This window comes from Thermobia domestica, chromosome 4 (assembly GCF_964235325.1).
Source record: "Thermobia domestica chromosome 4, izTheDome1.hap1.1, whole genome shotgun sequence".
NCBI classification, from domain to species: Eukaryota; Metazoa; Arthropoda; class Insecta; order Zygentoma; family Lepismatidae; genus Thermobia; species Thermobia domestica.
This window is the reverse complement of record NC_137457.1, coordinates 13,384,034-13,411,603: the sequence shown is the minus strand read 5'-3', so window position 1 is coordinate 13,411,603 and position 27,570 is coordinate 13,384,034. Positions and strand designations below refer to the sequence as shown.

At 32.7% G+C, this 27,570-nt stretch overlaps 1 protein-coding gene across 42 annotated transcripts in view; it reads right to left on the bottom strand.

Moving 5' to 3' along the window:
* Positions 1-10,351: 10,351 nt before the first annotated feature.
* LOC145683727 (uncharacterized) overlaps positions 10,352-27,570 on the bottom strand; it is a 226,351-nt gene continuing 209,132 nt past the window's right edge. For 40 of the 42 annotated variants that reach the window (XM_081755198.1, XM_081755203.1, XM_081755202.1 and 37 more), the window contains 3 exons: positions 19,441-19,488; positions 14,039-14,128; positions 10,352-10,916 (listed from right to left, as the gene is read on the bottom strand). In XM_081755198.1, the coding sequence (XP_081611324.1) occupies positions 14,100-14,128; positions 19,441-19,488 (77 nt within the window). In that variant the 3' untranslated portion in view covers positions 10,352-10,916; positions 14,039-14,099. The remainder of the gene's footprint in view (positions 10,917-14,038; positions 14,129-19,440; positions 19,489-27,570) is intronic. The other 2 variants (XM_081755223.1, XM_081755207.1) reach the window with 2 other exon arrangements.

Here is a 27,570-nt window from a genome sequence, read left to right as displayed (position 1 = left end):
CACTGGGTATTATAGTACAGAATCCTAATATGTATTATAATAAATTTGGGGTGGTCCACCCCGTTGCCTTTTATGGGTAAAGAACTATCAAAAATTAAATTTCGGAGGTTATTTACCCTATTTAACATGTTATATGGTTTATTACCTTCATATGTTTATGTGCCCTTTTAAATTTGGGAATTATCAAATAACAAAATTCGGTAAACCTTTTCTAGGACCCATTGGTGTTCCTCTTATGGCCAAATATTCAAAATTTAAAGGTTATTGACCGGCTTTATTATTGAATAACTACAGGATTTATTACTTTTTCATAAGACACAGGTGTATTTGTGTACCAATCTTTAATTTTGGGAGGGGTACATTTCTTATTGTCATATCAATAATTGATAATTGGATAGTATCTCATTCAATGGGTAAATCATTATGATCACGTGATCAGTTATTGACCTATGATGGGATTAGGAGTCCAGGACATTGGTACATTGAAACTTTGTAGGATAATTTGAGAATGCGTCATTGGTTTCGATTTTTCCAGCCAAATATAAACGTAAGCAATACGATGTACCACGTGATTGACCTTGATGAGGTAGTGTACAGAGATACATAGCTAACCTTATTGAAACTTATGACTCATAGTCTTACAGGAATACATGCTACAACACTGGCAAAGTTATTGTTGATGCAATTTGATTGGTGATCACTATCTTTCGTGCAATCTGATTGGCTGATCACTATCTTTCGTGCAATCTGATTGGTTGCTGATTTTCAAATCTTTGCTGCATTCAGTTTTGTTTAACATTTGAAACGTTTGAAACTTTGGTTTGACATTTTTTCGTTTGATATTTTTAGTTTAAATTTTTTTGTTTCGAAGTTTTTTGTTTGAAAACTTTATTTCAAAATTTTGTTTGAAACTTTTCGTTTGAAATTTTTGTTTGAAAAATTTTTGTTTGAAATTTTTGTTTGAAAATTTTTTGTTTGTAAATTTTTGTTTCAATTTTTTTTGTTTAAAATTTTTTCGTTTGAAATTTTTCGTTTCCAAAATTTTTTTCTGTTTAAAAATTTTTGTTTGAACAGTTTTGTTTGGAAAATTTTGTTTCAAATTTTTTTTTGTTTGAAAATTTTTGTTTGAAAATTTTTTGTTTGAAATTTTTGTTTGACATTTTTTTAAAAGTTTGTGCACTCATTAGTAAAGAACCAGAACTGTTTAGAACTAAAACCTCTGGCAACAATGTGGTGCAATAGTACACATCAGAATATGGGGTTGTACTTGAAATGAAAAAACACAATTCATTGAAATGGATCATTTTATTACACTCCACATACATCCATACCAGATAGTGGTTCTGGATATTGTCGATACAATGTATTTTGAACTTCTTGCACTAGTTTGTCTTTAGCGTATAATTTTAATTCCAATTGAAGTCTTTTAAGGTCTATTGCGATATCAATTGGTGGAAACTCAATGTCCATTTGATCACAAATAAACTGTTTATCAATACAGTTATGCACCCACGAACGATGTTGACAACCATCACAATATCTAGATACATGTTGTACAATATGCATAACACATTTTTCAAAATAGTACTTTTTCAGGAATATACTTGTTTTGTTGCGCACTTCCACTGCATGTTTAACACACTGAAATACGCTGATGAATTTGTTCCATTCTGTTTCCGTTAGATACACCATGTTGCGAGGGACATGGAATGTACTCTTTTTACGTAACAGCACCATCTTCTCTTCGAGGACTGTACGCAGCACCACTTCATGATTTGAGCCTAATGATTTGACTATGGTCACATTTAGCTCATCATGAAAATAATCGTTCATTTGGTCGATTCGTGAACATAATATTTGCCATTCTTCACAGGTCAGTTGTACACCAAATTGTTCTGCTTTGCCCAATCGAATTACTGGTTCAAATGTTCTAGCACTGATACCAATCATCACATGTTTTGTTTGAAATATATTTATTGGATAATAGCTTGCGAAGATGAACTCTTTATCGTTAGAAGTACACATCTTTCCTCCTGAAAAGCACTTGATCAAATGATTTCGTGGGATGACACTTTATTTGCTGGTTTATAGAACTACGGCTCACGTCATTGGTAAGGAATGTGCTGACGTTTGAATTCATGGTTTCATCACAGTTGCTGACGTCATGCTGACCAACCAAATTCATACAACTATGTCTAATGTGCTGACGTTTGAATTCATGATTTCATCACAATTTCTGACGAATCTGGCTGTGTACTAAATTCAAATTGATGACTTCGACCCAAGAATCCTTTGTAACATAAAGATACAGATCCAGTATTTAAGAAACGCAGCAGTTCTTCCTGTTTTGATGCTTCCATGGGTAAATATCTTGCTGGTAAAATTATATTCTTATCATTTTCAAGCTTCACTACGATTCTTAATCCAAACTTTGTAGGGATTTTTTCGCTAGCTAAGATTCTATAAGGTACATTCTGTTGTAAATCAGTAATCTTGGTAAATGATTTCATCACATCACGTGTGTTTAGAAACTGCAGACAAGTAGCCATGATGATGTTATCATGAATACTAACTCGAACGATACTTATATATGATGAAAAACTGATGACGTTGCATTATCATGCTCTGACGTGTACTATTGCACCACAATGTTGCCAGAGGTTTTAGTTCTAAACAGTTCCGGTTCTTTACTAATGAGTGCACAAACTTTTAAAATGTCAAACCAAACTTTGAAACAAAATTTTTGAAACGAAAAAATTTGGAAACGAAAAATTCAAACAAAATTTTAAAACGAAAAAAAATTTTCAAACAAACTTTTGAAAAAACAAAATTCGAAGCAAAAAATTTTAAACAAAAAAATTTGGAAACGAAAAATTTCAAAACAAAAATTTCGAACAAAAAAATTTTAAAACAAAAAAATTTTCAAACAAAATTTTGCAACAAAAAATTAAAAATTTTCAAACAAAAAAAATTTTCAAACAAAAAATTTTGAAACATAAATTTCAAAGAAAATTCTGAAACAAAAAAAATCAAATTTGAAACAAGAGTTTTCAAACAAAAAATTTCAAACAAAAAATTTTCGAACTAAAAAAATTTCACGTTTCACGGTTAACCGTCAAACTTTATCCGGTTTTAACTATTCGATTAACAAATAAACGGTTTTGATCATATTTATCAGTGAGTGCAAAATGTTGAACGAAACCAAGATTTTTAAATGTTAAACAAAACTTAAAACTAAATGCAGCAAAGATTTGAAAATCAGCAACCAATCAGATTGCACGAAAGATAGTGATCAGCCAATCAGATTGCACGAAAGATAGTGATCAACCAATCAAATTGCATCAACAATAACTTTGCCAGTGTTGTAGCATGTATTCCCGTAAGACTATGAGTCATAAGTTTCAATAAGGTTAGCTATGTATCTCTGTACACTACCTCATCAAGGTCAATCACGTGGTACATCGTATTGCTTACGTTTATATTTGGCTGGAATAATCGAAACCAATGACGCATTCTCAAATTATCCTACAAAGTTTAAATGTACCAATGTCCTGGACTCCTAATCCCATCATAGGTCAATAACTGATCACGTGATCATAATGATTTACCCAATGAATGAGATACTATCCAATTATCAATTATTGATATGACAATAAGAAATGTACCCCTCCCAAAATTAAAGATTGGTACACAAATACACCTGTGTCTTATGAAAAAGTAATAAATCCTGTAGTTATTCAATAATAAAGCCGGTCAATAACCTTTAAATTTTGAATATTTGGCCATAAGAGGAACACCAATGGGTCCTAGAAAAGGTTTACCGAATTTTGTTATTTGATAATTCCCAAATTTAAAAGGGCACATAAACATATGAAGGTAATAAACCATATAACATGTTAAATAGGGTAAATAACCTCCGAAATTTAATTTTTGATAGTTCTTTACCCATAAAAGGGAACGGGGTGGACCACCCCAAATTTATTATAATACATATTAGGATCCTGTACTATAATACCCAGTGTTTAAATTGGTCAATTTCCAAAATTTAAGGGGTGGGCCAAGGTACCCCTCCCAAATTTTTTCAAGGGGGTGCATCAATGTACCCATGTCTTATGATAGGAAATGAACCCATATACATGACCATATAACCATATAGGGTAATAAACCTCATCAAAGGGGAGAAATTGGGCCAAACAAAACACGTGGTATAACGTATTGCTTACGTTTATATTTTGGCAATTTTGTACCCCTAGAAGGGAACGAGGTGACCACCCAAATTTATTATAATACATATTAGGATCCTGTACTATAATACCCAGTGTTTAAATTGGTCAATTTCCAAAATTAAAGGGGTGGGCCAAGGTACCCCTCCCAAATTTTTTCAAGGGGTTCATCAATGTACCCATGTCTTATGATAGGAAATGAACCCATATACATGACCATATAACCATATAGGGTAATAAAACATCATCAAAGGGGACAAATTGGGCCAAAACAAAACACGTGGTATAACGTATTGCTTACGTTTATATTTTGGCAATTTTGTACCCCTAGAAGGGAACGAGGTGGACCACCCAAATTTATTATAATACATATTAGGATCCTGTACTATAATACCCAGTGTTTAAATTGGTCAATTTCCAAAATTAAAGGGGTGGGCCAAGGTACCCCTCCCAAATTTTTTCAAGGGGTGCATCAATGTACCCATGTCTTATAATAGGAAATGGACCAATATATATAACCATATAATCATATAAGGTAATAGGACCTCATCCAAGGGGATAAATTGAGCCAAAACAAACACGTGGTACAACGTATTGCTTACGTTTATATTTTGACAATTTTGTACCCCTAAAAGGGAACGAGGTGGACCACCCAAATTTATCATAATAGATGTTAGGGTCTAGTACTATAATACCAAATATATAAAATGAGCAATTTCTAAAATTTAAGGGGTGGGCCAAGGTACCCCTCACAAATTTTTAAAGGAGTGCACAAATGTACCTATGTCTTATGATAGGGAATAGACCCCTATACATAACCATATAACCATATAAGGTAATAGGACCTCATCCAAGGGGATAACTTAGGTCAAAAACCAAACACGTGGTACAACGTATTGCTTACGTTTATATTTTGGAAATTTTGTACCCCTAAAAAGGAACGAGGTGGACCACCCAAATTTATTATAATACATGTTAGAGTCCAATACTATAATACCAAATATATAAAATGAGCAATTTCTAAAATTTAAGGGATGGGCCAAGGTACCCTTCCCAAATTTTTAAAGGAGTGCACAAATGTACCTATGTCTTATGATAGGGAATAGACCCCTATATATAACCATATAAGGTAATAGAACCTCATCCAAGGTGATAAATTGGGCCAAAATACCAAACACGTGGTACAACGTATTGCTTACGTTTATATTTTGGAAATTTTGTACCCCTAAAAAGGAACGAGGTGGACCACCCAAATTTATTATAATACATGTTAGAGTCCAATACTATAATACCAAATATATAAAATGAGCAATTTCCAAAATTTAAGGGGTGGGCCAAGGTACCCCTCCCGGGGTGCACAAATGTACCTATGTCTTATGATAGGGAATAGACCCCTATACATAACCATATAAGGTAATAGGACCTCATCCAAGAGGATAAATTGGGCCAAAAGAACAAACACGTGGTACAACGTATTGCTTACGTTTATATTTTGGCAATTTTGTACCCCTAGAAGGGAACGAGGTGGACCACCCAAATTTATTATAATACATGTTAGGGTCCAGTACTATAATACCAAATATATAAAATGAGCAATTTCCAAAATTTAAGGGGTGGGCCAAAGTACCCCTCCCGGGGTGCACCAATATACCCATATCTTATGAAAGGGAATGGACCCCTATACATGACCATATAACTATATAGGATAATAACACCTCATCAAAGGGGGTAAAATCGACCAAAAACCAAACACGTGGTACTACGTATTGCTTACGTTTATATTTTGGCAATTTTGTACCCCTAAAAGGGAACGAGGTGGACCACCCAAATTTATCATAATACATATTAGGGTCCTGTACTATAATACCCAATGTTTAAATTGGTCAATTTCCAAAATTTAAGGGGTGGGCCAAGGTACCCCTCCCAAATTTTTCAAGGGGTGCATTAATGTACCCATGTTTTATAAAAGGTAATGGACCCCTGTATACGTCCATATAACCATATAGGGTAATAATACCTCATCAAAGGGGATAAATTAGGTCAACAACCCCCGAAATTTGAATTTTTGGCAATTTTTTACCCATGAAAGGGAACGACATAGACCCCCAATACTGATAGAGGTACATACTATGGTCCTAGGCTACCACACCAAATTTTTAGATTTGGCAATTTCCAAAATTTAAGGGGGGTGGTCCTAGGTACCCCTGCCAAAATTTAGGGGGTGGGCCAAGGTACCCCTGCCAAAATTTAGAGGGGGTGGTCCTAGGTACCCCTAGGTCATTGACCCCGGGGCAAGGTCATTGACCTTTGACCTATGACGTCACAAAAAATTTTGCTGACTCAGCGAGCCATAACGGGACCACTACTACTAACTAGCAGTACTTTACATTTTTTAAAAAAGTATCTGTAACGGTAACGCGTTACAATTTTTAAGTGACGTATTTAGTTGGCGTTACATTTCATATTAGTAATTACAGTATATGTATTTTCTTTGGAAACAAACGTTTGTTTCCTGTAAATAAATTTCTCAGAATGTAGCAATGGAGCATGAACTATGTCAATGACGACAATCAGTCACCAACACACAGAGAAACATAAAAATTTTGTGCCACTTGCTGTTGTTGAAAGACAAGTACATCCTCAGCAAATCACGTGTACTGATTCCAAGCACCTGAAGGTTTTGTCGTAGAGTTTGGCAGCTCCAAATCAACACATTCAATGAATGAACTGCCAGTTCAGTGATAGTCCAGTTTACTTTCGTTGGTGTTTTCATAAAGAATGAGAACGACTAGCTTTACATAGCATGTATTGATTTTAGAGTTACTGCTAACATTTGATTCACCTCCAGTTCATGTGTTCTCATTTTATTAGTTGTAATGTAATGCTTCTCTATATTCTGTATTTTTAATTTGCCGTAACAATATTATTATTATTATTATTATTATTATATAATTAGTTCAGCAGAATAATAGTAAACAACCATTTTTTTCTAACGTAGTATAGCATTGAGTTAAGAGTTACATTATGAGAAAATGTTCATATAGCTGTCAAGTAAAATTTGTTTTTGCATGTACACTTATGTCCAAAATGATTGTCGCATATCTATAACTGTTTTCTTGTAAGAATATAATTTGATCATGATTTTGCAGGGTACTTTTAATACTGATACTATGTTTATAATCGAAAAATGTATATTTGTGGTAAATTTCATAGAAAAAGAATTATAAATACAAAAATTAGAATGAGTAAAAGAAAATGTTGCTAAATGGACAAGAAAGTTCTATTTTCGTTTTATTGTTCTTATTTACTGCTCTTTTGACATGAAATTTGCCACATACATGTCTTTGCCGATTATACACATACTAACAATGTAAGAAATACCGGGCGAATTCGTTATCAAATTATATTTCTACAACAACATATTTATAGACATGCGACAATAATTTTGGACATGAGTGTACATAAAGCGATTTAGAACATGCAATATTGCGCTTAGTAAACCAACGAAACACATCAAATTTTCAATAAAGTAACTGTTATCATGAAGGAATATAGCAGCACTACTATTATCAGCCTACAGTTCTAAATATTTAAGATGATTGGGGAAAATCAGAATGTACAATAATAATAATAATAATAATAATAATAATAATAATAATAATAATAATAGTGGTAGTAGTAGTTCGTAAAATCGATATAATGAAATCATGTTTCGGACCTAAAAGTAACGCGTTACTTTCGATGTAGGTAACAGTTACTTTTCTGGGGAACAAGTAACGCGTTTCATTTTAAAGTAACTTGTAACTCGTTCATTTTAAAAGTTACTTACCTAGGCTTGCCAGATTTTGTAAACGATAAACCTGGACACAAATCTCAGGCTATATATAACAAGTTCTTACTTGTTTAGACAGAATAAATTAATTACTTGTCTTTACTACTCACAATTTCCCAGTTCATTGTATTCACAGTGAACACAAATGACGCATCACAAGGGATGTATAAAGGATATGAAAAGGTAACATAAGAAGGGCTGCTTGGTCTTCCTTGCTCTGAATTCCGATTTGTTGTGTTTCACAGGTCCTAAATATTGTGCCTATTACGACACATCCTCCCACTTATGATTCAAGAGATCCTGTTTTTTTTTTTTTTTCTTTGTTTCATCGTCAATACAAATTTAGCATTAGGCAAGAAAAAATACATTTACGCTAAATTCAGAGCAACAAACAAAAGATAAATCTTCTTAAAGATTTACGCAGGCTCTCCAAAAGTTTGGCAAAAAAGAATCTAGTAACAAAAGTAAACAAGACACCTATCTTTATGTATTTAACTGCCACTTCTTGGGTTAGAGTAAGTTGTTACGGTATCTAACCTAAAAATTACTGAAAATCTGATCAGATAAAGGAAAATAAATAAATCCAAAATTATTGAATTTGTAAACAGCACGTGTAGAAATATTTATCTACACGTGGAAAAGCATATTATAGACATCTCGGTTCTGCAATCGTTGAAGTGGGGTTTCAAATGAAACTTAGATGTAAGACTACGGATCTAAATGCGACAGACACTCAGAAACCTTTCATGTTATTCTTACCATACTAGCAGTGAATACTTGCTCGTGAGTGAATACTAGCTCGTGAGTGCTTACAATACTACAATACTAGCTCGAAAAAGGAAGTAAATTCTTCACATCAAATGTATAAAACACGTAAGAGATATTCCAGACTCTTAGATTAATTTACGAAAGTAATATGGCGAACAAAAGCTTTAAATGTCCCTTCGCAAGAACATGGCTTTTGCTATTACAACAATATTTTTCTACTGGTGTAAATTTCGGCTGGCAAAAATTATAGTTTTATTATTAAGGTGTTCTAAATTCCTCTCCGAGCTCCTTCGTGGCTAAGCAGTTAGCCTACGCGCCTTTGGTGTGGGAGACCCGGGTTCGGTTCCCGGCGAGAGTTCATGTTAATTAGTAGATCCCGTGTCCTATAGCCTCGCAGCTGAAAGGAACGTTAAACTCAAAACCAACCAATCAACTAAATTACCCTCCCTTGCTAAGGTAATGTTCAAGAAGTCTTGAACTTCTTTCCACTAGGTCGTAATGTATATACAGGCGCAGTTAGTATGTTTTCGAAAACAAAAGTACTGAAGCTAACAATGGATTTTGTCACTGTAAGCCCGTAAGACCACGTAAGCCCGTAAGTCGGCACCTCTTTCAAGCACGCCTTATCATAAGAAATGTCTGACGTAGAAAAATGAGAGTTTAAAAACCAATATTTTCAGAGTAAGTAGAATAAGCTACTTTTAGGCTAATACATTGACTTTTCTTGTTTCACGCCCTCTTTCTTTATATATATGGTAATTTATGGCTGTCACTATATTGTAACAAAAGATTGTATATGAGTTTTATTTTTAATCTGAAGAACGAAAACTGGGACAAACAGGAGTCCCGAAAGCCTTTTTCGGGACAGTTAATTCTTTCATTGAAAATCGGGACGTCTGGCAACCCTAAACTTACCCAACACTGCTTTGATGGTAGTGACTTTCATCATTATGTAAGCCAATACGTGTTACTTCTTATCTAGTGCCTATATAATTATCTATCCCAAAACCGTTTTCAAAAGAATATTATATTCCATTACGTTGAATTTGTTTCATTTGATCTTCATGCTTCATCATCAGTAAGTAGTTTTTGTTTTGATTTAAAAATTGCAGCTTTAGTTTTGCCTGCTAATATTTTATTAGGTATCCTCTACGTGCAGGGATACTTCAAAATTGGTTGTGCAAGATCCTTAATAATCCTTGTTAATATTACCGTAAACTATTTTTGTGATATGAATTGAATCCAAACTTAGAATTTTGATATATTGAACTCTTCTTTATATAATTACAGTTCGTCTTGATCAGTCCCTAAACAAATTTGATTGTAGCCGGATTATTGATATATATATATATAAACATCATAACTTCAATTTTGTCATTACGTAAACACAAGCTTTAGAAAGTGATATCTATGGTACTAGATTCTTATGAAATTCCGATTTATTTCCAAATATAACTCAATAACCCTGAAATCTGCAAACTAATCAAACGTGCAAAAGCAAACCAATGCTTACAGTGAAATTATTATATGCTGTATAGATATTTTCTAAACAATTTTATTATATTTTAGTATAAAATTACCTTCAAATAGATACACAACACTACATGTTTGCTTTAATATTAAAGTATATCCTATTTGAAATGAATATGTTTTCCAGTGATGGTAAAATATTATTTCCTCATATTGCTAAAATACTGTATATAAATCATGATATATAGATACAAAACTATATTTTCTATTATACCAGAAGGTGCAAAATATGATACAGTGAAATTGGTAACAAAGAAGATAGTCTAACATACAACATATATTCTTAGTTAATATATTAAAACACAACGCTCGTATTTATTCTGTTGCATCAGAAATATCTGTATTTGGCTTTTATATCACTTCACAGAAGAATGGTACTTTCATATTAATTTAAGTGCATAAAGATTTCTTCAATTAAAAATAATAATTATAAAAATTGTGTTTCAAGAATAAACGAAAACAGGTATCAGAAGAGTTGTTCTAGTTCACCACTAATAATCTTGTGATAGAGTAATAAAACTAATTTCTTCATGTTTCATCGTTGTTTGTCAAATACTTGAACTCTGCAAAAGAACAAAAATTAGTCACAGGTCCACATAATATTAAAGTTACATAGAAATTTTGAATTATAACCCGAGATTGTTTTGTGTTAAAATGTTTTCTCCATTAGGCAGGGGCGCCCGAAGAAAATTTTCTAGGGAGGGGCGACCTCCATGGTTGCTATATTACGTCTTCCATTTCTGGTATTTAATATGCGTGGTTTGCTATATTACGTATACGTTTTCGTGGGCCAGAGGGGGGGGAGCGGTCCCCACCCTGACGTCCCCTTCGGGCGCCCATGACATTTTAGGCCATTGGTCCTAAATAGAGCAAACACCACAATTTAGTAGTCGCTATTTGTATGTTCGCCCTAGCGTTAACAATGAAACCAGTTATTACTTTCGCAATAGCTCCTTCCAACGACAACTACACATAGGCGGCATTCAAATAGTGACTCCGATTATAAATAATTATAAATATACTCAGCATCACATGTAGGTTTCAAAAATAGGGCTGCGATACATTACATAACATAAAATGACGCATATCAAAGTTTCGTAAACAATATGCATAGGACAAAGAACTACCATAAGGTAATTTCATAAAGCCACAACACTACAATCGACCTATAATGAAAAATGCTATGTTATCATGCGATTATACTTACATTCCTTTATAATGAAACAAGGTAAAATTAGTAATTAAGGTTGTATAAAAGTTTACATGTTTACGCACGAATAGACTTGAAAAGTTCTAGCTATAAATTCTTTTGCAGCAGTCCTTCACTACTCCTTCCTGCTAGGCTGATTCCGGCGCGAATAATGACACGCACGAACGTCACCTTTCTTTACTCTGCCAATGTTTACACGTGATACTCTCTCGCCATGGTGACGTAAATACAAGCGGGAACTATCAATTCCTGCCAGTAGCTAAGCAATGACTTTAGTTAATAAGCACAAGCGTTTATGCAGCGCAGCAAGCAACAATGCTATGGGATACTAAATAGAATACTTTTTTTAATCTTCGTATGAAAAAGCAATCTTTTAAAAGCAATAATTAAACTTCTTGAATATATAATATGTGTAGAAATAATGCAGAAAAAGTTTATCACAATGTTTGTCATATTAGTATTAAATACAATATTAGTGTTTTTTTATCAGAATTTTTAAAAGAGAAAAGATATGTGACTACTAAGTATCAAGAACAAGTAATTATCAACTGTAATAACATCCTGATAGCGCAATCCTGTATGATTTTTATACTCACTCTAGCAGGGAAAGATCATATTTTATTCTTTTCTTATTCACTTATTATGACAAAGGACAGTGTATCCATTATCTAGAGAAGCAAAATCTTGCTATTGTTCATATCTTTTAAAAAATCAACATCTTTCGGCGAAGAAAAAATATTCGCTCTCATGTAATGAAATGCTACTTGGCTGCTTACATATATTCATCATGTAAACATCCACAAGACACTTCTTGTTATTTCCTGTTTCTTAAAGGGATTTTCATATTTTAATGTAAGAAACAATACCTGCCCTGGTGGAGTTCCTTCTGACGTCTCCAACCACCATTAGTTACAACCATATTTTACTAAAATGTAAATTTTGTCATAGCTTTTAGTTCCCTTTACGAGATCTAATGTGAAATAATGAACTTCTATTGTGTTCGAGAGTTAGCAAAACACGTAATTTAAAACTAAAGAATAATTTCAGTTTTGAGGATAATGAAGAATTATGATAATGCTGAAAATGAGAGGCGTTTAGCGATAGTAGTTAGTGACATTAGCTTCACTTGAACTTCAATAACTATTTCGCAAATGAAGAAGTAACGACTCACTGTGAAAATCTGATTTAAATAACTCGAAGAACTAAGATAAGGAAGTATGCTAATATGCATAGGAAAATTAAAAGTAATATATCATCAAATGCCTATTGCTGAATGATCTCCTTCAAGATTTCGGCTCTCCTCAAGAACATTGCTCGTAACGAGTAATCCTTTTGGACAAAATATTGCATTTTTCATAAGTCTTCAGGCATATCATTAGCAAAAGTAAGAATCCAGCTAAATATGATATATTATTATCGTGGAAACTTCAGAAACGAGACAATTTATGGAGTACATATTTCTGTAATTTACTAATACAGTATAACCCCACTGCTTGGAGATTTATTTTGTAAAGGAAAGTTCTCTTTAAATATAAGTCTCGATAAAGAGAATATGCACCTTCTAGAGAGAATATCCTTCCAGAAAGAGGAGTTCCACCAACATATATTATGCGAGATTTTAACATTTTCATATATTTGAGACAGTAGATCTGAATTATTTACATTTGCACCTTTTAGTCTTACTAATTTAGAAAGAGGTTATAAAATTAACATTTACATAAACATATAAAACATCTTGCTTCAAAGAGATTGTTGAATGAGGAAATCAATGAATCTAACTTACTGTTTTTTAAAACTATTTACGCTATCAGTATTTTAAGCTTTGCGAAACTGAAATAAATAGCAAAAGATAATTAAGTATATTAATGTAAAAGAAATCTGACTAAAACAATACTAACATAATTGTTTGGTGATCAGGAGAATAATATGGATTTCATTACAAAATTATTGACCTTTCTTTTTGTATACTTATCAAAATATCCATATACGAATGAACTTAACTAATATAGCAAATATATGACGTCACATAAGGAATACATGTGAATACTTTCTGAGTACTAATGATGTTTGTTCCACATTTTTATTAGTTAAATGCGAAAAATTTACTAATACGGTTTTCCTTATATATGGATTTTAATTCATTGTGTATATAGTTTTTTGCAGTAGTGGACGAAACTAATCTTCCATTCAGTGCGAAAACCGTAAAATCTGTGGTTATTTTTTATTCTCTATTTGCAGTTACTGCAAATTGTACCCAAATATATCACATACTTTCAAGATTTTTAATGATTAAAACATGTAAGGACACAGTTACTTTTGCTGTTGACTGTGGTACATAAGACTATTTATGTGTACACTTAGTTTATATATAAAGTCCATAAGAATGTTCTATTTCCGCCAATTTTATGCCATAAAGTTAACTGAAAAAAATTTAGGATGTGGTGAAAAGAAATGATAACGAAATTCTTTACTTACATTTTTATAATATTCCTTTAGAATTAAGTTATTTGTTTTTCTAATTTATTACTTTGGGCTATTACCGTTGTTTAGCAACACCACGTAGTCCTGTAATAAAATTAACAATTTTATTGTAATATTTTTTTAACAAAGTATGTTAAAACTTACCACCTTGGTAAATTAGAAGTTGAAAGATTGAGATATTTACGTATGACTGACACAGAGGTGATATTTTATTCCTATTGTGTCTTGAAAACTATAAAAATATTTTAAGGGTCATTCCATATGGTATTACGAAATGGAAACGAATCAAAAACAATACCTTCAAATTCCTGTTATTAAGGAAAATCTTAATGAATAATTTCTAGCTACATTGGATGCTCCGAATTCAACCATTCAATTCCACAATATTTGACATTCATGCACAAGTATTGGGTAAATTCTGGAATACGCTAACTACTGTAGCTAACCAACTAACTCTATGGCCTATGGTAATCGGAGGTTCAATGCCGCGTTCACGAAAGCTCTCCATTGACTCCTGTCCTTAGCCAACCGGATCCAGTTTCTACTTTGTTTTCCTATTTGTGCGTGATTCATCTTAATATTGTCCTCTCATCTGGGCCTAGGTCTTCCTAATGGTCGTTTTCCGATTGGATTTCCAGTTAAAACTTTGAAACTTTCCTATTTCCTTCCATTCTGCCTACATGACCTGACCACTTAAGCCTCCTAGATTTGATGACCTTAACAATGTTTGGTAAATGATATAAATTATGTAGCTCCTCATTATGAAGTTTTCACCATTCATCATTTCCGTTCCTGTTGGGTCCGATATTCGTCTTAGGATCTCGTTCTCGAAAAACTTCCAGTCTACCTTCTTCCCTCAGAGTAAGTGACCATATTTCGCAACCATACAAAAACAACAGGCTTGATACTTCGAATATACTTCGAAATTTACATTTTGAAAGTTTTCATTGACGCTACTTGCACAGTGATGGTTCACGAGGTTGCAAGTACGAGCCTCCTTGGCCCATCCAGCTAGGTAGACTCGATCCTTTAGTACCTATTGCGCGTCGGGTCGAGATGGCGACAGCACAGAAAAAAGCAGGTTTTGTATTCTTCGTTCTAACAACGTTGACATTATTTTATAACTATACATCGTAATCTTCGTCGAGAGTACGACATAACATCATCAACATTTCGGAGAAATCAATGTTGATAACTTCAGTTTCAACACACTTTACTGGCATATGCATATCAGATCATTTATTAACAATGAGCTGCTAAACAAATTATTGACTGTGAGAGGCTTAAGGATCTCGCATTGTAACAATTGCCTTCAAGGCTGCCATATATCGTTGTATCTGTTTCTGTTTCTATCTTATGTTTGTGAAAGATTCCGTCAAGGTGTCTCCTCTTTGTTGCGTGTGGTAACTTTACCACTTTTATTATTATTATTATTAAAGAAAGACCTTAGAATATGTAACCTGGAGGTTGTATAAACCCGCCTGTATTAGCGGTTTATTATACCGCCTCTTCTGGAAATATTTGGAATTTTGAGACCTTCGAATGCGTGCCTTACGGACTGTGAAGCAATTCGAAGCAAAGTATAAAAATAGGCAACATATATGCCTGGAAGTTCTACGATCTTGCTGTTATATCAAATTATATGTAATTGCAACACAAACGTTGAAGTATATACTGTTCTTCAGTGAATCAAGGTTTATAAATTCCAAGATGTGTGGTTATCCATAAGTTTTCTCTTGTGCAATAGAAAGTGTTAATTGCATAGAGGTGCGTTATAATTTCCACAAGAGAGGTGAATACAGTATGGTATAATAAGTGAGTGTTAAATTTCGTACTATATGTGAATTATCTCACAGTTTCATATACGTTATCATGAATTATCTCACAGTTCAATTTAACTCGTTTTGACTTTGATATTGTATTGCTTAATTGGTTAATTGAAGATAGTTACGTCCTACTTTGTTATTTCTGTTCAGATAAAGTTCTCATATGTCAAAATTTTCGAATTAATTGTTATAAATTATTGAAAATATATACGTATTAAAGCTTTCATTTACCGAGTCCTCGAATACCTCATGAAACATATTAATATAGAGATATTTCTATCAGACTCGATCAGTAAGTTCGTAGAATTAATGCTCTTTCTTAATTAAATATAAACCATATTGACTTGACACCTAGTCTTCCATTTCAAGCGCTGCTATCGGCTGAAGGAATTCCACTCCCTTTCCCTAAGGCTCTCTCGCTTATCAACAGCTGAACCCTGATTAACTCAACGCGTGAGTGTGAGCTTTAGTTTGCATTTCTACCACAGCTCAAGACATTTTGGCAGCACTAGAGTTGTTGCATTTTGCTATTTTTATATAAAAATTAATTCACAATATCTTTTTTTTCCTTAAACCTTTAGAATTTGATGCCTATCTCATTATATTCTTTACTTGTCCTGATCTAAACAACCAGCGCCCCATGATGGAGCTTACAAACAGCATCTTACATCTTACAGCAATTGTGGACCAACTATTATGCCAAACAACAATGGTAGTAACTGTAGTAACGTCAGAAATGTTACCACAAGAATAGTATTGTCTATCTAGATGTACTTTGAGCATTGAGCTTTGATTGCACATTGAACATTTGAAAAAGATAAATGAAAACTATATTCATAGAAGAATTTCAAAGTTTAACCCAAAGATTTATGAGCATGAAACTATAAATATATATATATATATATATATATATATATATATATATATATATATATAACCTTGTGATTTCGGATGATTGCTTTCGAAACATTGTGTAAGTCACTTTTGTTTGTCTCACCTGTCAAGTGGTTTGTAACAACATAATAGTTTTACTTTAAGTTTAATGTAGAAAAAGTTACTACATGATTTTTAGAGATTCAAAGGAAGCTACACTGAGGAGCTCTAAGGTTCTTCCAGTCTACACTCATCTATAATATAATATAGCTAATGCAAATTTAAATTATAAGATCTATAGTTCCTGCAGTTAAAAAGCACTATTTATAGATCAAGGTAAATTTCATTTTGCAAATATGTGCAGAAGTTAAATTGACAAAACTGTTTGCTGTAATTATAGACTTCATTTATATATCTTTTACGTTTCTTATGTGAGTTTATATGCAAATAATGTGACATTCTCATTGAGATCATATTACATAGATTAAAGTTTTCTAAAAATAAATAAATTAATAAAAAATTTCGATCTGTAAAACTAGAGCTTTCTTTAATGATTCATTATTTTGATGTTTAGTTAGACTTTTCCTAAGCTAAAATATAAGAGTCGTGAATATACAGCATACAAACCACATCGGAAACAAACAAGTGCCGAGCTTCCTTGTGGCTAGGTACGAGAGTGATTCCGCAAGTAATTCCTCCAAACCCACTACTTGGTCAACAGTACAGGAGACATTTCGAACTGTTTATCACTAATCCACTGATGTTTAAGCTATATAATGTCACATGTTTCGTCTTACTATCTCTTCTCGTTCCAGAGTAATGGAGTAATACATGGCATCCAGTGGTGTCCGATCGAAATAACAGACTGTCATTAAAGTTCTGTCTGCGGGAAGTTATGCGCAATGAAACATTCATCACCAACGGTGAGTCTCTAGATACACCATTACGATCCGGAAACAAAACATTAGTCCATTGATTACAGCAAGATATCCTCTCCGCCAAAAAAATTTGAAGTTGTCCCATCCACTGGCAAAGTGTTGTTGACAATTTGACTCATTCTGCCTATAGTCCGGATCTTGCTCCCTGCGACTTTTGGCTCTTCCCCGAACTTAAGGATTACCGTAAGGGCAACACTACAATTGTAATGCGGACGTTGAAACAGCAGTTCGGCAATAGTTTCGCCATCAGTAACCAAAATTCTTCGCCGACGGCATGAAAAATCTTGTTTTGCGTAGGCGCTAGTGCGCTGCCACTAATGGGACTATGTTGAAAAATGATGCCACCATTCTTAACTGGCATTGCAAGTTTTCCACCAATACCTGTATCGGTGCTATCTGTCAATCACAAATAAAGGAATAATCTTGGAGGCATTATTTCTGAATCACCCTCGTAAATACGATACGCGGATTTGCTTCGGGAGACACTAGTTCGTTTCTCAACGGGAACTCTGCAGTTCGAATTTCACGTTAATTACTAGTTATTTTTCACCTAATTTTGGATCCCTAAACTATCGAAAATAATTATTCCTAACGACTATGCAATAAGTTATCATTGAAATTATTCAATATTTCATTATTTGAAGCTCCATTGTACGGTGTTACTTTAAAAGAGTAAGTTAGAATTTAGTGTGTTGTGGAAGGCATATATTTTTTTCACCCCCTAGCAACTGTTTTTAAGTTGGTCACAAGGAAGCGGATGAAGTTAGATTTACTTCAAAGTTGTACCACCCGAGTATGACGTAGTGTCATGTGGTATTATCATGAGTTAAAACGTGGAATAAAACGAGCCCTGCGGGACTTCTGACCCACTTCGCTCGCTGACGCTAGCTCAGCTACGTGGCGTAACGTAAGTAAATCACTTTTTATGCATTACATATTACTACAAGGACAAATTAATATTATTTTCATCTTATTTTAATGATGAAAGTGTTATGAAAATTTTGAAAAAATAAAAAAAAAGATTCTTTGCGCCGGGTTTGAACCCACGCCAAAATCGATTCTTATTACTAGTCCGTTCGCTAGTATGCTCGGCCACGAGGACTGACAGCATTTGGCTTTTGATTTCTCCTATATGTCTGCTACGGATAACTTCAACCAATTAGAACCGTCTATTTAGCTCCTATGGCTAGAGTCAAGCATAATTAAAATATATGCTTATGAAAGATATATTTCCATAAGTAAGACAAGTGAGAAGTTGTGCAGGTTTATTCTCTAAACCATCAGTGTATTTTAAAATAAGATTAATAACTATTCACAAATTTCATTTTTGTAATAACTATAGAAGTTAAGATATTCTAAGATGGCATCCATGTCAATGATACTGAATGTAAGTTAGTATGTAACATTTACATAACAGGATTGAAAGTTGATAATCAGAGTTTAAGATGTACACAAAGTGCCAGCGGGGTTTTAAAATACAGAGACTTGCTATTTTAACCAAAATAAGTGTATTTTGGTTATTAAGTGCACTGGAAATTAAGTGTATTAGTATTATGACACGGTTATTTAGTGTTCTAAATTCAACATAATATAGAACAACACTTTATATTATGTATAAAGTGTTCACAGATTATTATAAAGTTTCACAAATTATTTAAAATCTGTGAAACATTATAACAATTTTATATTATTCACAATGTTAGTTGCTGTGTTTATATTAATTGGTTAATAAAACTGAATATTTAAGAGATATTGATACCGTATAAATTGTTGTAGTCTTGCTTACGGGATCCTCGTACTCGTGGTACTGAAAGTAAAATGTTTTATAATTATTATTGTAAGTGTTTTGCACGCCATTTTGTAAATTAACTCGAATAAATTACGAGAGAAAACAGAACATTTATATTATTAGTGCGCTAAGAATATTATTTATTTATCTTATACACTTTTGTTTTGCTTTTAAGTTTATATTAAAACTTTTTATTAAACATCTTCAATTATTTTTTTTTCTTTAATCCCAAGATATTGTGAAGAATATCAAATGCCACTTGAAGATGAATAATGTCCCTTTCAGGTTGTAGTGCCTATTTATAGGCACTAAAGTAGTGTCTTCTTTATTCGATTTAAAAAGTACCAATAAAAAGTTTTATTTAGTTTCTTTTTTTGTTTTTATTTTTCCAAGCATATAGGCATTATAGAACACGTTACTATTTTTCAGGTCTTTGTGCATCGATACATAGGAATGATGACGTCACAATTGCAAAAAAAAAAAAAAATTGTTAGGCCTATTTTCATTATTTTTTTGGTGGGCTTACTTTTGCACCTAGAAAATTGAAATTTCTCACAAACGTTCAGTGCACCGATTAGTATTTTCTTATATCTCTGCGTTAACACAAGGGGTCCAGAGAGGTGAAATGGTTAAAAATGACTATTTCTTTTTAACCAAAAATTCTTTTTTAGCGATCTTCCCGCCTCAGATACACATGGAAACATGTGAATAGTTCCGTTTGAAAGACTGTTCTATTCTGAAGAGAATGAGGTACGAACCATGATCCTAGGGTAAATAGAATCTCTCATGAAACTTTTATTTAAGATCTGAAAAAAAATGTTAGGCCTAAATTTTTATAATTTTTGGTGGGCTTACTTTTCCACCTAGAAGATTGAAATTTTGCACATTCAGTTCACCGAATAGTATTTTTTAACGATTTTTCAGATCTCTGCGTTAACACAGGGGGCGTCCAGAGGTAAAAAAAAAAGGTAAAAAGGTAAAAAAAAAGGGATTTTACCAAAAATCCCTTTTTTACGGGATTTTCCCGCCTCAGATACATGATGGAAACATGTGCATAATACCGTTTATAAGGATGTTCTATTCTGAAGAGGATGAAATATATATATATATATATAAGACTCTAGGATAAATAAGAATGTCTTAGAAATTTTCTAACTAAGATCCGGGTCTTTTGTAGTAATCTGGGGCATTGTGGTGCTCATTGCTAAATATTTTTCCCTTACTGTTCAAGATATAAGCTTGAAATTTTCTACACACACTTTTAGTACACCCCTTAGTATTTTTCTATTGATTTTGAGATTTGTATGTTAACACGGGGGGTCCAGTGGGACTCAAAATTTGAAAAATATTCTGAAAAATGTCCCGATTTCGTTCAAACTTTCCCACCTCAGTTACATGATAGGGAAATGTGAATGGTATGTCGAAACGCTGTTCTATTCTAAAGAGAATGAGGTAATTCCATGATCTTAGGATTAACAGGGATGATGCTGTAGCTGCTGGTTAGTCTAACTTTCATATACAGTAAACTTTGTTAAGTTGCCACGTCTCTAACTTGCGTGTTTTCTTAAATTAGTCACATTTTCTTGTAAAATCTAGAATTTTCTACGCAGTTTGTGTTAGTAATTACTCTATAATATAGTGTCTGTCTATTTAGGAATTTTGTCACATTGAAACAGCTTTTATTCCTACCATTTTAATGCTAGATTCACCTTTATTTCCTGCCCAAATGAAATGACATTTATATCCTTCCGAATAAATAACAATCTGACAAAAGAACTAATTGATTCCTATCATACAAATAAAACTTTATGAAGTAATATATCTATTTAAAAAGTCCTACTATTAGTACTACTACTATTGATGATAATAATAATAATAATAATAATAATAATAATAATAATAATAATGAAAGAAGAAAAGAAGCAGGAGAAATTTTCAAAACTACAACACGAGATAATAATTGCATACAGATAAGCTTTTCTCAGACTTTAAAATTTATTCACAGTTATAGATAGATCCAAAAGAGAAACTGTTTTTGAACTTATTATGCTAATAGATACTATTACTACTAATGGATAATAAGTTTCAAAACTGTCTCTCTTTTGGATCTATCTATAATTGTGAATAAATTATAAAGTCTTAGAAAACTTATCTGTATGCAATTATTATCTCGTATTGTAGTTTTGAAAGATTCTCCTGCTTCTTTTCTTCTTTCATTATTATTATTATTATTATTATTATTATTATTATTATTATTATTATTATTATTATTATTATTATTATTATTATTATTTTAACAGATACATTACTTCGTAAAGTTTTATTTGTATGATAGGAATCAATTAGTTCTTTCGTCATATGTTATTTATTTGGAAGGATATAAATGTGATTTCAATAGGAGTCATTCTTTATAAATGCGTATGTATTTACTCAATAAATTCTATGCAAGTTTATTAATCATTCTCGATACTACCTTTTTATTTAAAGTAATTCTTGTTATAGGCAATTTTCTGTGATCTTCGCGTTTGCCTAAGTTAAACAATCTAAATTAGAAACTACGTTGAAATATAGATACGTTTAACGTAGTTCTTGTTGCACAAATACTAAACAGCATTAAGAAAAAAAAAGCTTAAGAGCACAAAACTATCAGATAGGATGTAATGAAAATGTACGAATACTATTGCAAGTAAACCATACAATTTGATGTGTATTTTAAGGAAGATTGCAGGAGTTGCATTACTTTAATTTTTATTTTTATTTTTTAAAATTGTCACAAATGGGATTTAGTGATCTTTTTAATAATTTTATTTACACTTATTTAATTGCATTATAAAATGTATTCAGATCATTCAGCTTTGTTCAGGATAATTGGTTTTGGATATGTGCATTTAAATATGGACATTCTTTATATACAAAGTTATTGAAAAATATCAGATTGAGACCCAATGTTAAATGTTACTACTTTTTTCTAACAATTTAGTTGCAAAATAGTGGCAGTTTACAAACACATTGTTGCTCGAATTTCAACACAGAAACATACAGCTTAAGTCGACAAAAATTCCTTTGCTAGGCAATGAAAAAGAATTCTGATTGACTGAACCCAATCAGCTTATTTTCCCCTACCACATTTTTTCTCTCGACGAAAAATGAGAGAAAAGAAAAGAAGTAAAGCAGTCGACGCACATCTGAGAAGAGTATTCAAAAGATGCAGTGACTGACTGTGTGTATAATGGTAGAACCTTAAAGCGTGTACTAGTTTAAATGGACTGTGTAAGAAGTACATAAAGGAAGTGTTACCCAACTCAACGCAGTAGTCGTCGTTGGATTTTTAAAGCAAATCCTTGCTTTTAAAAAGGTAAAATTGAGCTACGTACATGATCGTAGATGTGCGGCTATTATGAAAGACAATGACATTCCGCTAATATAACTAGAATTTTTAGACATTAGGGGATTATGTTGAACTCATGTATATCGTTATTACTTGTTTGTAATTATTTCAATAGAATCAGCGCCATTAAAGTTTGTATTATTATTGTAATTCGACAATCTTGCTACATTTCTGCAATCCCTTCAAATTGTTGATCCAACCCTTTCCGAAGTGTGCCGAGATCACTTTGCACGGCGGAAAGGAGTAATTACCAGGGAAGATAAATTGTACCAGTGTATTGAGCTATTCCTCCATAAAGAATAATAATAATTAGTCTAATGTCTGTCGCGCCTGAGGAATCAGTTTCCCCATAGTTAGGGTGAAAAGAATGTCCCTTCAAGGCAATTCCCCTTCAGATCGGTGACAAATTGTATAAATTTTTCCATAATTATCTTTAGCTTTTTGATACGTAATGAAGGGTTTTGGTATATCTATTAATTCTAATGACGTTTCGAAATGATATAGCTGAGAGTGTGGATATGAAATGATATGAAACAAACTGATAAATTAAATCCATTCTGAAATATTACATGTTTATTTCTGTGAAAATTTCACAAAATATATTGTGTAATTTGTTCATTTCACCTGCAACGTTAGAGTATCTCTTTTGATATTGTACACCTTATATAAATTTTCTGTATTATTGTCATAATTCTCTTTTCCTTCCATTTGACTATAAAAACCTTCACCTAATGAATTATTTGGAGCTCTATTATAATTTAAATAACACCATATTTTAAATTATTAACGTCTGGCAGTATGTTTGACTATGAGTTTCTGATCGGACTCCAGACATTCTACTTCGTGATGAACAGCATCATATCCTTTCTTTTTTCCTGAGTTCACGTATTTATTCCCATTGCCTTCATCCCTAATTCATCCCTAATCACTAAACTTCATTTATAACTCATCTCTTAAAGAACAAAGGACATTACTCAAAACATCAAATTAAATACTTTATTTTTTTTATCAGTGTTTATAACAAAAGAAATACTGACCAAAGCTCCAAGAGACACTATATTTTAAACTATAATTGGTGTGGGGACTGTGATACGTCATATGTAGGAGAAACGGGGAAGAGAAAGAAAGAAAAGATAAAAAATCATAAAAATGATGTGAGTAGGAAGAAAGATACCAATACGATATTCAAACATGTTAAGACTAATCACTTAATTAACTGGGATAAGATGGAAGTATTGGAGATAGAGAAGAGAATGATAATTAGGAAATGGAAAAAAGTAGATTGGATAGAGAAGGTAGGAAGAGATAAGCTGATGAACTGGACAGGGTGCTTACCTATTAATAAATTATGGTAACGAATTATGGATAGCATAGGCAGGAAGATGGAATTGAAAAAGATCCTTATAAGGACCAAAAGTGGCGGCATGCGATTGGCAAGAAAATGGACAAGAAAACCTACGGGATTGGCTGAAGGCTTCAGCTAATAGAATTTAGACTTTTTCATAAGGATTGCTATATATACAGGGTGGCCCAAACGTAGGTATACAGTCCCGTACTGATCAGCTCACTGCATTCTTATTGTTATCAAACAGGTAGGCCTAGTTTCTTTATTATTTGTTCTCAATGTCTTTTTACTTATACCTTAAGCAAGGAATAACCGAAGCAAATAAATCCATGAGCTAGAATGTTATACTTGATCAATGCAAGGATACATATCTACTTTGGACCACCCTGTATATATATATATATATATATATATATATATATATATATATATATATATATATATATATATATATATATATATATATCTTCATTTATACTCTATAGTGTCTATATAGTTTCTGCTGAAGGATATGGTAGATATCCGAAACTGCTGTAACACATTATAGTTTATAGTAGTGTGTGTTAAAGCTTTTTTTTTTTTTTTTAACAATACCCAATCCAAAGCCATGGATAGTGTTATTACAGTGTTTATAAGTATCTCGCTTATTTAGTGCGTAGCTATTTAATTAATAATGATTTAAAGTAAACATTAGGTAAGTTCTTATTGATCATTGGGATCTATGTTTTGATTGAATTTCTGATCTGTGTCATGTAACAGTCACAAATATCGTTTATTTAATGAATGATTGCAATTTTTGGTTTAACATAGAAATACATAATCGAAACAATAAACTTAAGTTAAACTTAAGTTGCATGGATGATGCAAAATTTAATAAGAAACACTTTTCAAATCTTCTATTACTATTGAAAATTAACTATTCCTTTTGAAATGTTATGTTTTCGCTGTAATTAGGCACAAAATAATGCTCTGGTATAGGTCTATACATATAAATGAAAATAGCGAGCTTCCTTGTGGTTATGTGGATAGCGTACGCGAATTTGGTGTTTGAGATCCAGGGTCAGTTCCAGGAGTAAGTTTATTTGGTTTGAATCCCACGTTAAGCTAAATTCACGTCTCATATAACCTTACTGCTGAAAGAGAAGCTAAACTAAATTATAATTAACTAATAAAGAAGGAGTAATGGTGTTATAAAAGTATTGAGACATAATTTAAAATCAATATTTGAATTTATCGAAGGAACTTTGACAAGTGATCGGTTTTACCTCTCGCCAATATGAAAATTTTATTTTCTATGCGTTGTATCTATCTATATATACAGAAATTATATTTCTTCTTCTGGTAGTAAACAACTTATATGTCAGAAGAAAATGTAAACGTTATCATTTATTACCCAAGCGGATTCTTTATTCCATCATGATGCTTGTTTGTACCAGTAAAAGTTACTTTTTCGAGTTTATTTTTAATTCTCCATACGTCTTCTAACCTGATGAAGTATTTAGCGAATGTTCATATACTGAGTAATTTAGGACGTGTAATATTATACATTACACACATCAAAGTGTTTGTCTCAACAGTGATGACAAACATACAGAACGAATGAACAGGCTGATGCTACATATTTCCCCCAAATCTTTTACAATCATACTTAAATAAGTATTCTGATTTTTCAAGTGAAACAAAGGAGGAGTAAATATAAACAAGAATCATCAGGTCGATATTGTGAAGTTGATAATGTACTTCTCTTTGGAAACAGATCACAGAGTTGGAAGACTATAGAAGAACATTTGAAAGAAAAGAAAGAAATATGGTTGAAGCCGTAAAAGGACAAATCAAAGAGATATTTGTTTTATTTATTTAACAATCACCAGATACAGCTCAGAGGCCATTTTACACTGGATAACAACAACAACAACAACAATAAAAATGGAAAGGATTTGGGAAGGTATCGGCCAGGGCCTGTTTACTAGGTACCATCCCGGCATTTGCCTGGTAGGACTGAGGGAAACCCTGGAAAACCTGTCAGGATTGTCGGCAGCGGATTCGAACCCACGACCTCCCGAATGCGAAGCCAACGCTCTACAACTTGAGCTATTTAAAAATTACTTTGGAAAATTCAAGGAATAAAAATCAAAATAGAGAATTAGAAGCAAAAATTTAGTTCTTTCTATAAGTGAAGGTAGTCATGACTTACAACGTTACAAACACTGAAATGAAATCTTGTAGTTTAACGTCCCACGTTTTTTTAGGCTAAGTGAGACGACGATTAAAACAAGTGAATGATGATGGAAGAATTGATAGAATGAGAAAGTGGGAGGAAATGGAAGTGCCCCGAGGAAACACACCATCAGGATGTTGTCCATCACAAACTTACTTCGCCGGGGATCGAACCAGGGACCCCACGCACCGGAGATAAGCGCTCTACCATTGATCCACAGTGGCCGCTTAGAACGTTACACAAGAAAAACATATACTTTAAAGTAAACAGGAGTGAATTATGACAACACAGTTCTATATTAAAGAATAAAATGTCAGTGCGTCTAGGGATAAAACTTTCAGAAAATACGTTGCTTCTTTAAACACATAAATAGGGGACATTTACACTAATATAATGTAACTGTACGGTCTAGCTGATCGATTATTAAAGAAGAAAATTTTGAACTTTTTAAATGAACCTCGCATAGAAGCACTCTCAAGAATTTTTCTCTTAGCCAACAAACTAATGTGCATATATGTATGTGCGTCTCGTCTGCGACGAAGATCGTAGAATTCCTCTCGCTTTCCCATATAAGGAGCTAAAATTCAGCACAATGGACAAACATCGTCTCTGAACATTCCTATCTATAAGTTATCATAGCTATTTTTAACTTCTGACGTCACCGAACTGCGAAGCAAAGCGAATTGTTGCCTAGCAACGCGAGGAGACGGACAGAAAGAGTGCTTTAGTCTGAAAAATACACTCAGTGAAGTTACCACGAGAAACTGGTGCGTACAATTGGAATGAACAAGCAACTTATAAATAATGTTTAATTTTGCTAAGTGCGAAATGTAGTAACATTAAACGTCGTAATATTGAATCAACGCTATAATAATAAATATTTTCAATAACTTGAAAATGTTGGATTGGAGGTGTTAATCCAAAAGTTGTGCCAGCGATATGGAGTAGACAAACAGCAAAAACCACCTGTTCATCGGAAAGAAGATGAAAGGAAACCAACCCGCAACCTTCTGGTCAGTCCCCCCTGAAATAGTTTCTCTTCAAGTGTCACAGTGAGTAAACAATGCTAGTGAAATAGTAAAATCGACAATGTGATGAAATATAACGAATAACTCGTGGCAACCGCGTTTTTAATAACAAATGGGCCTA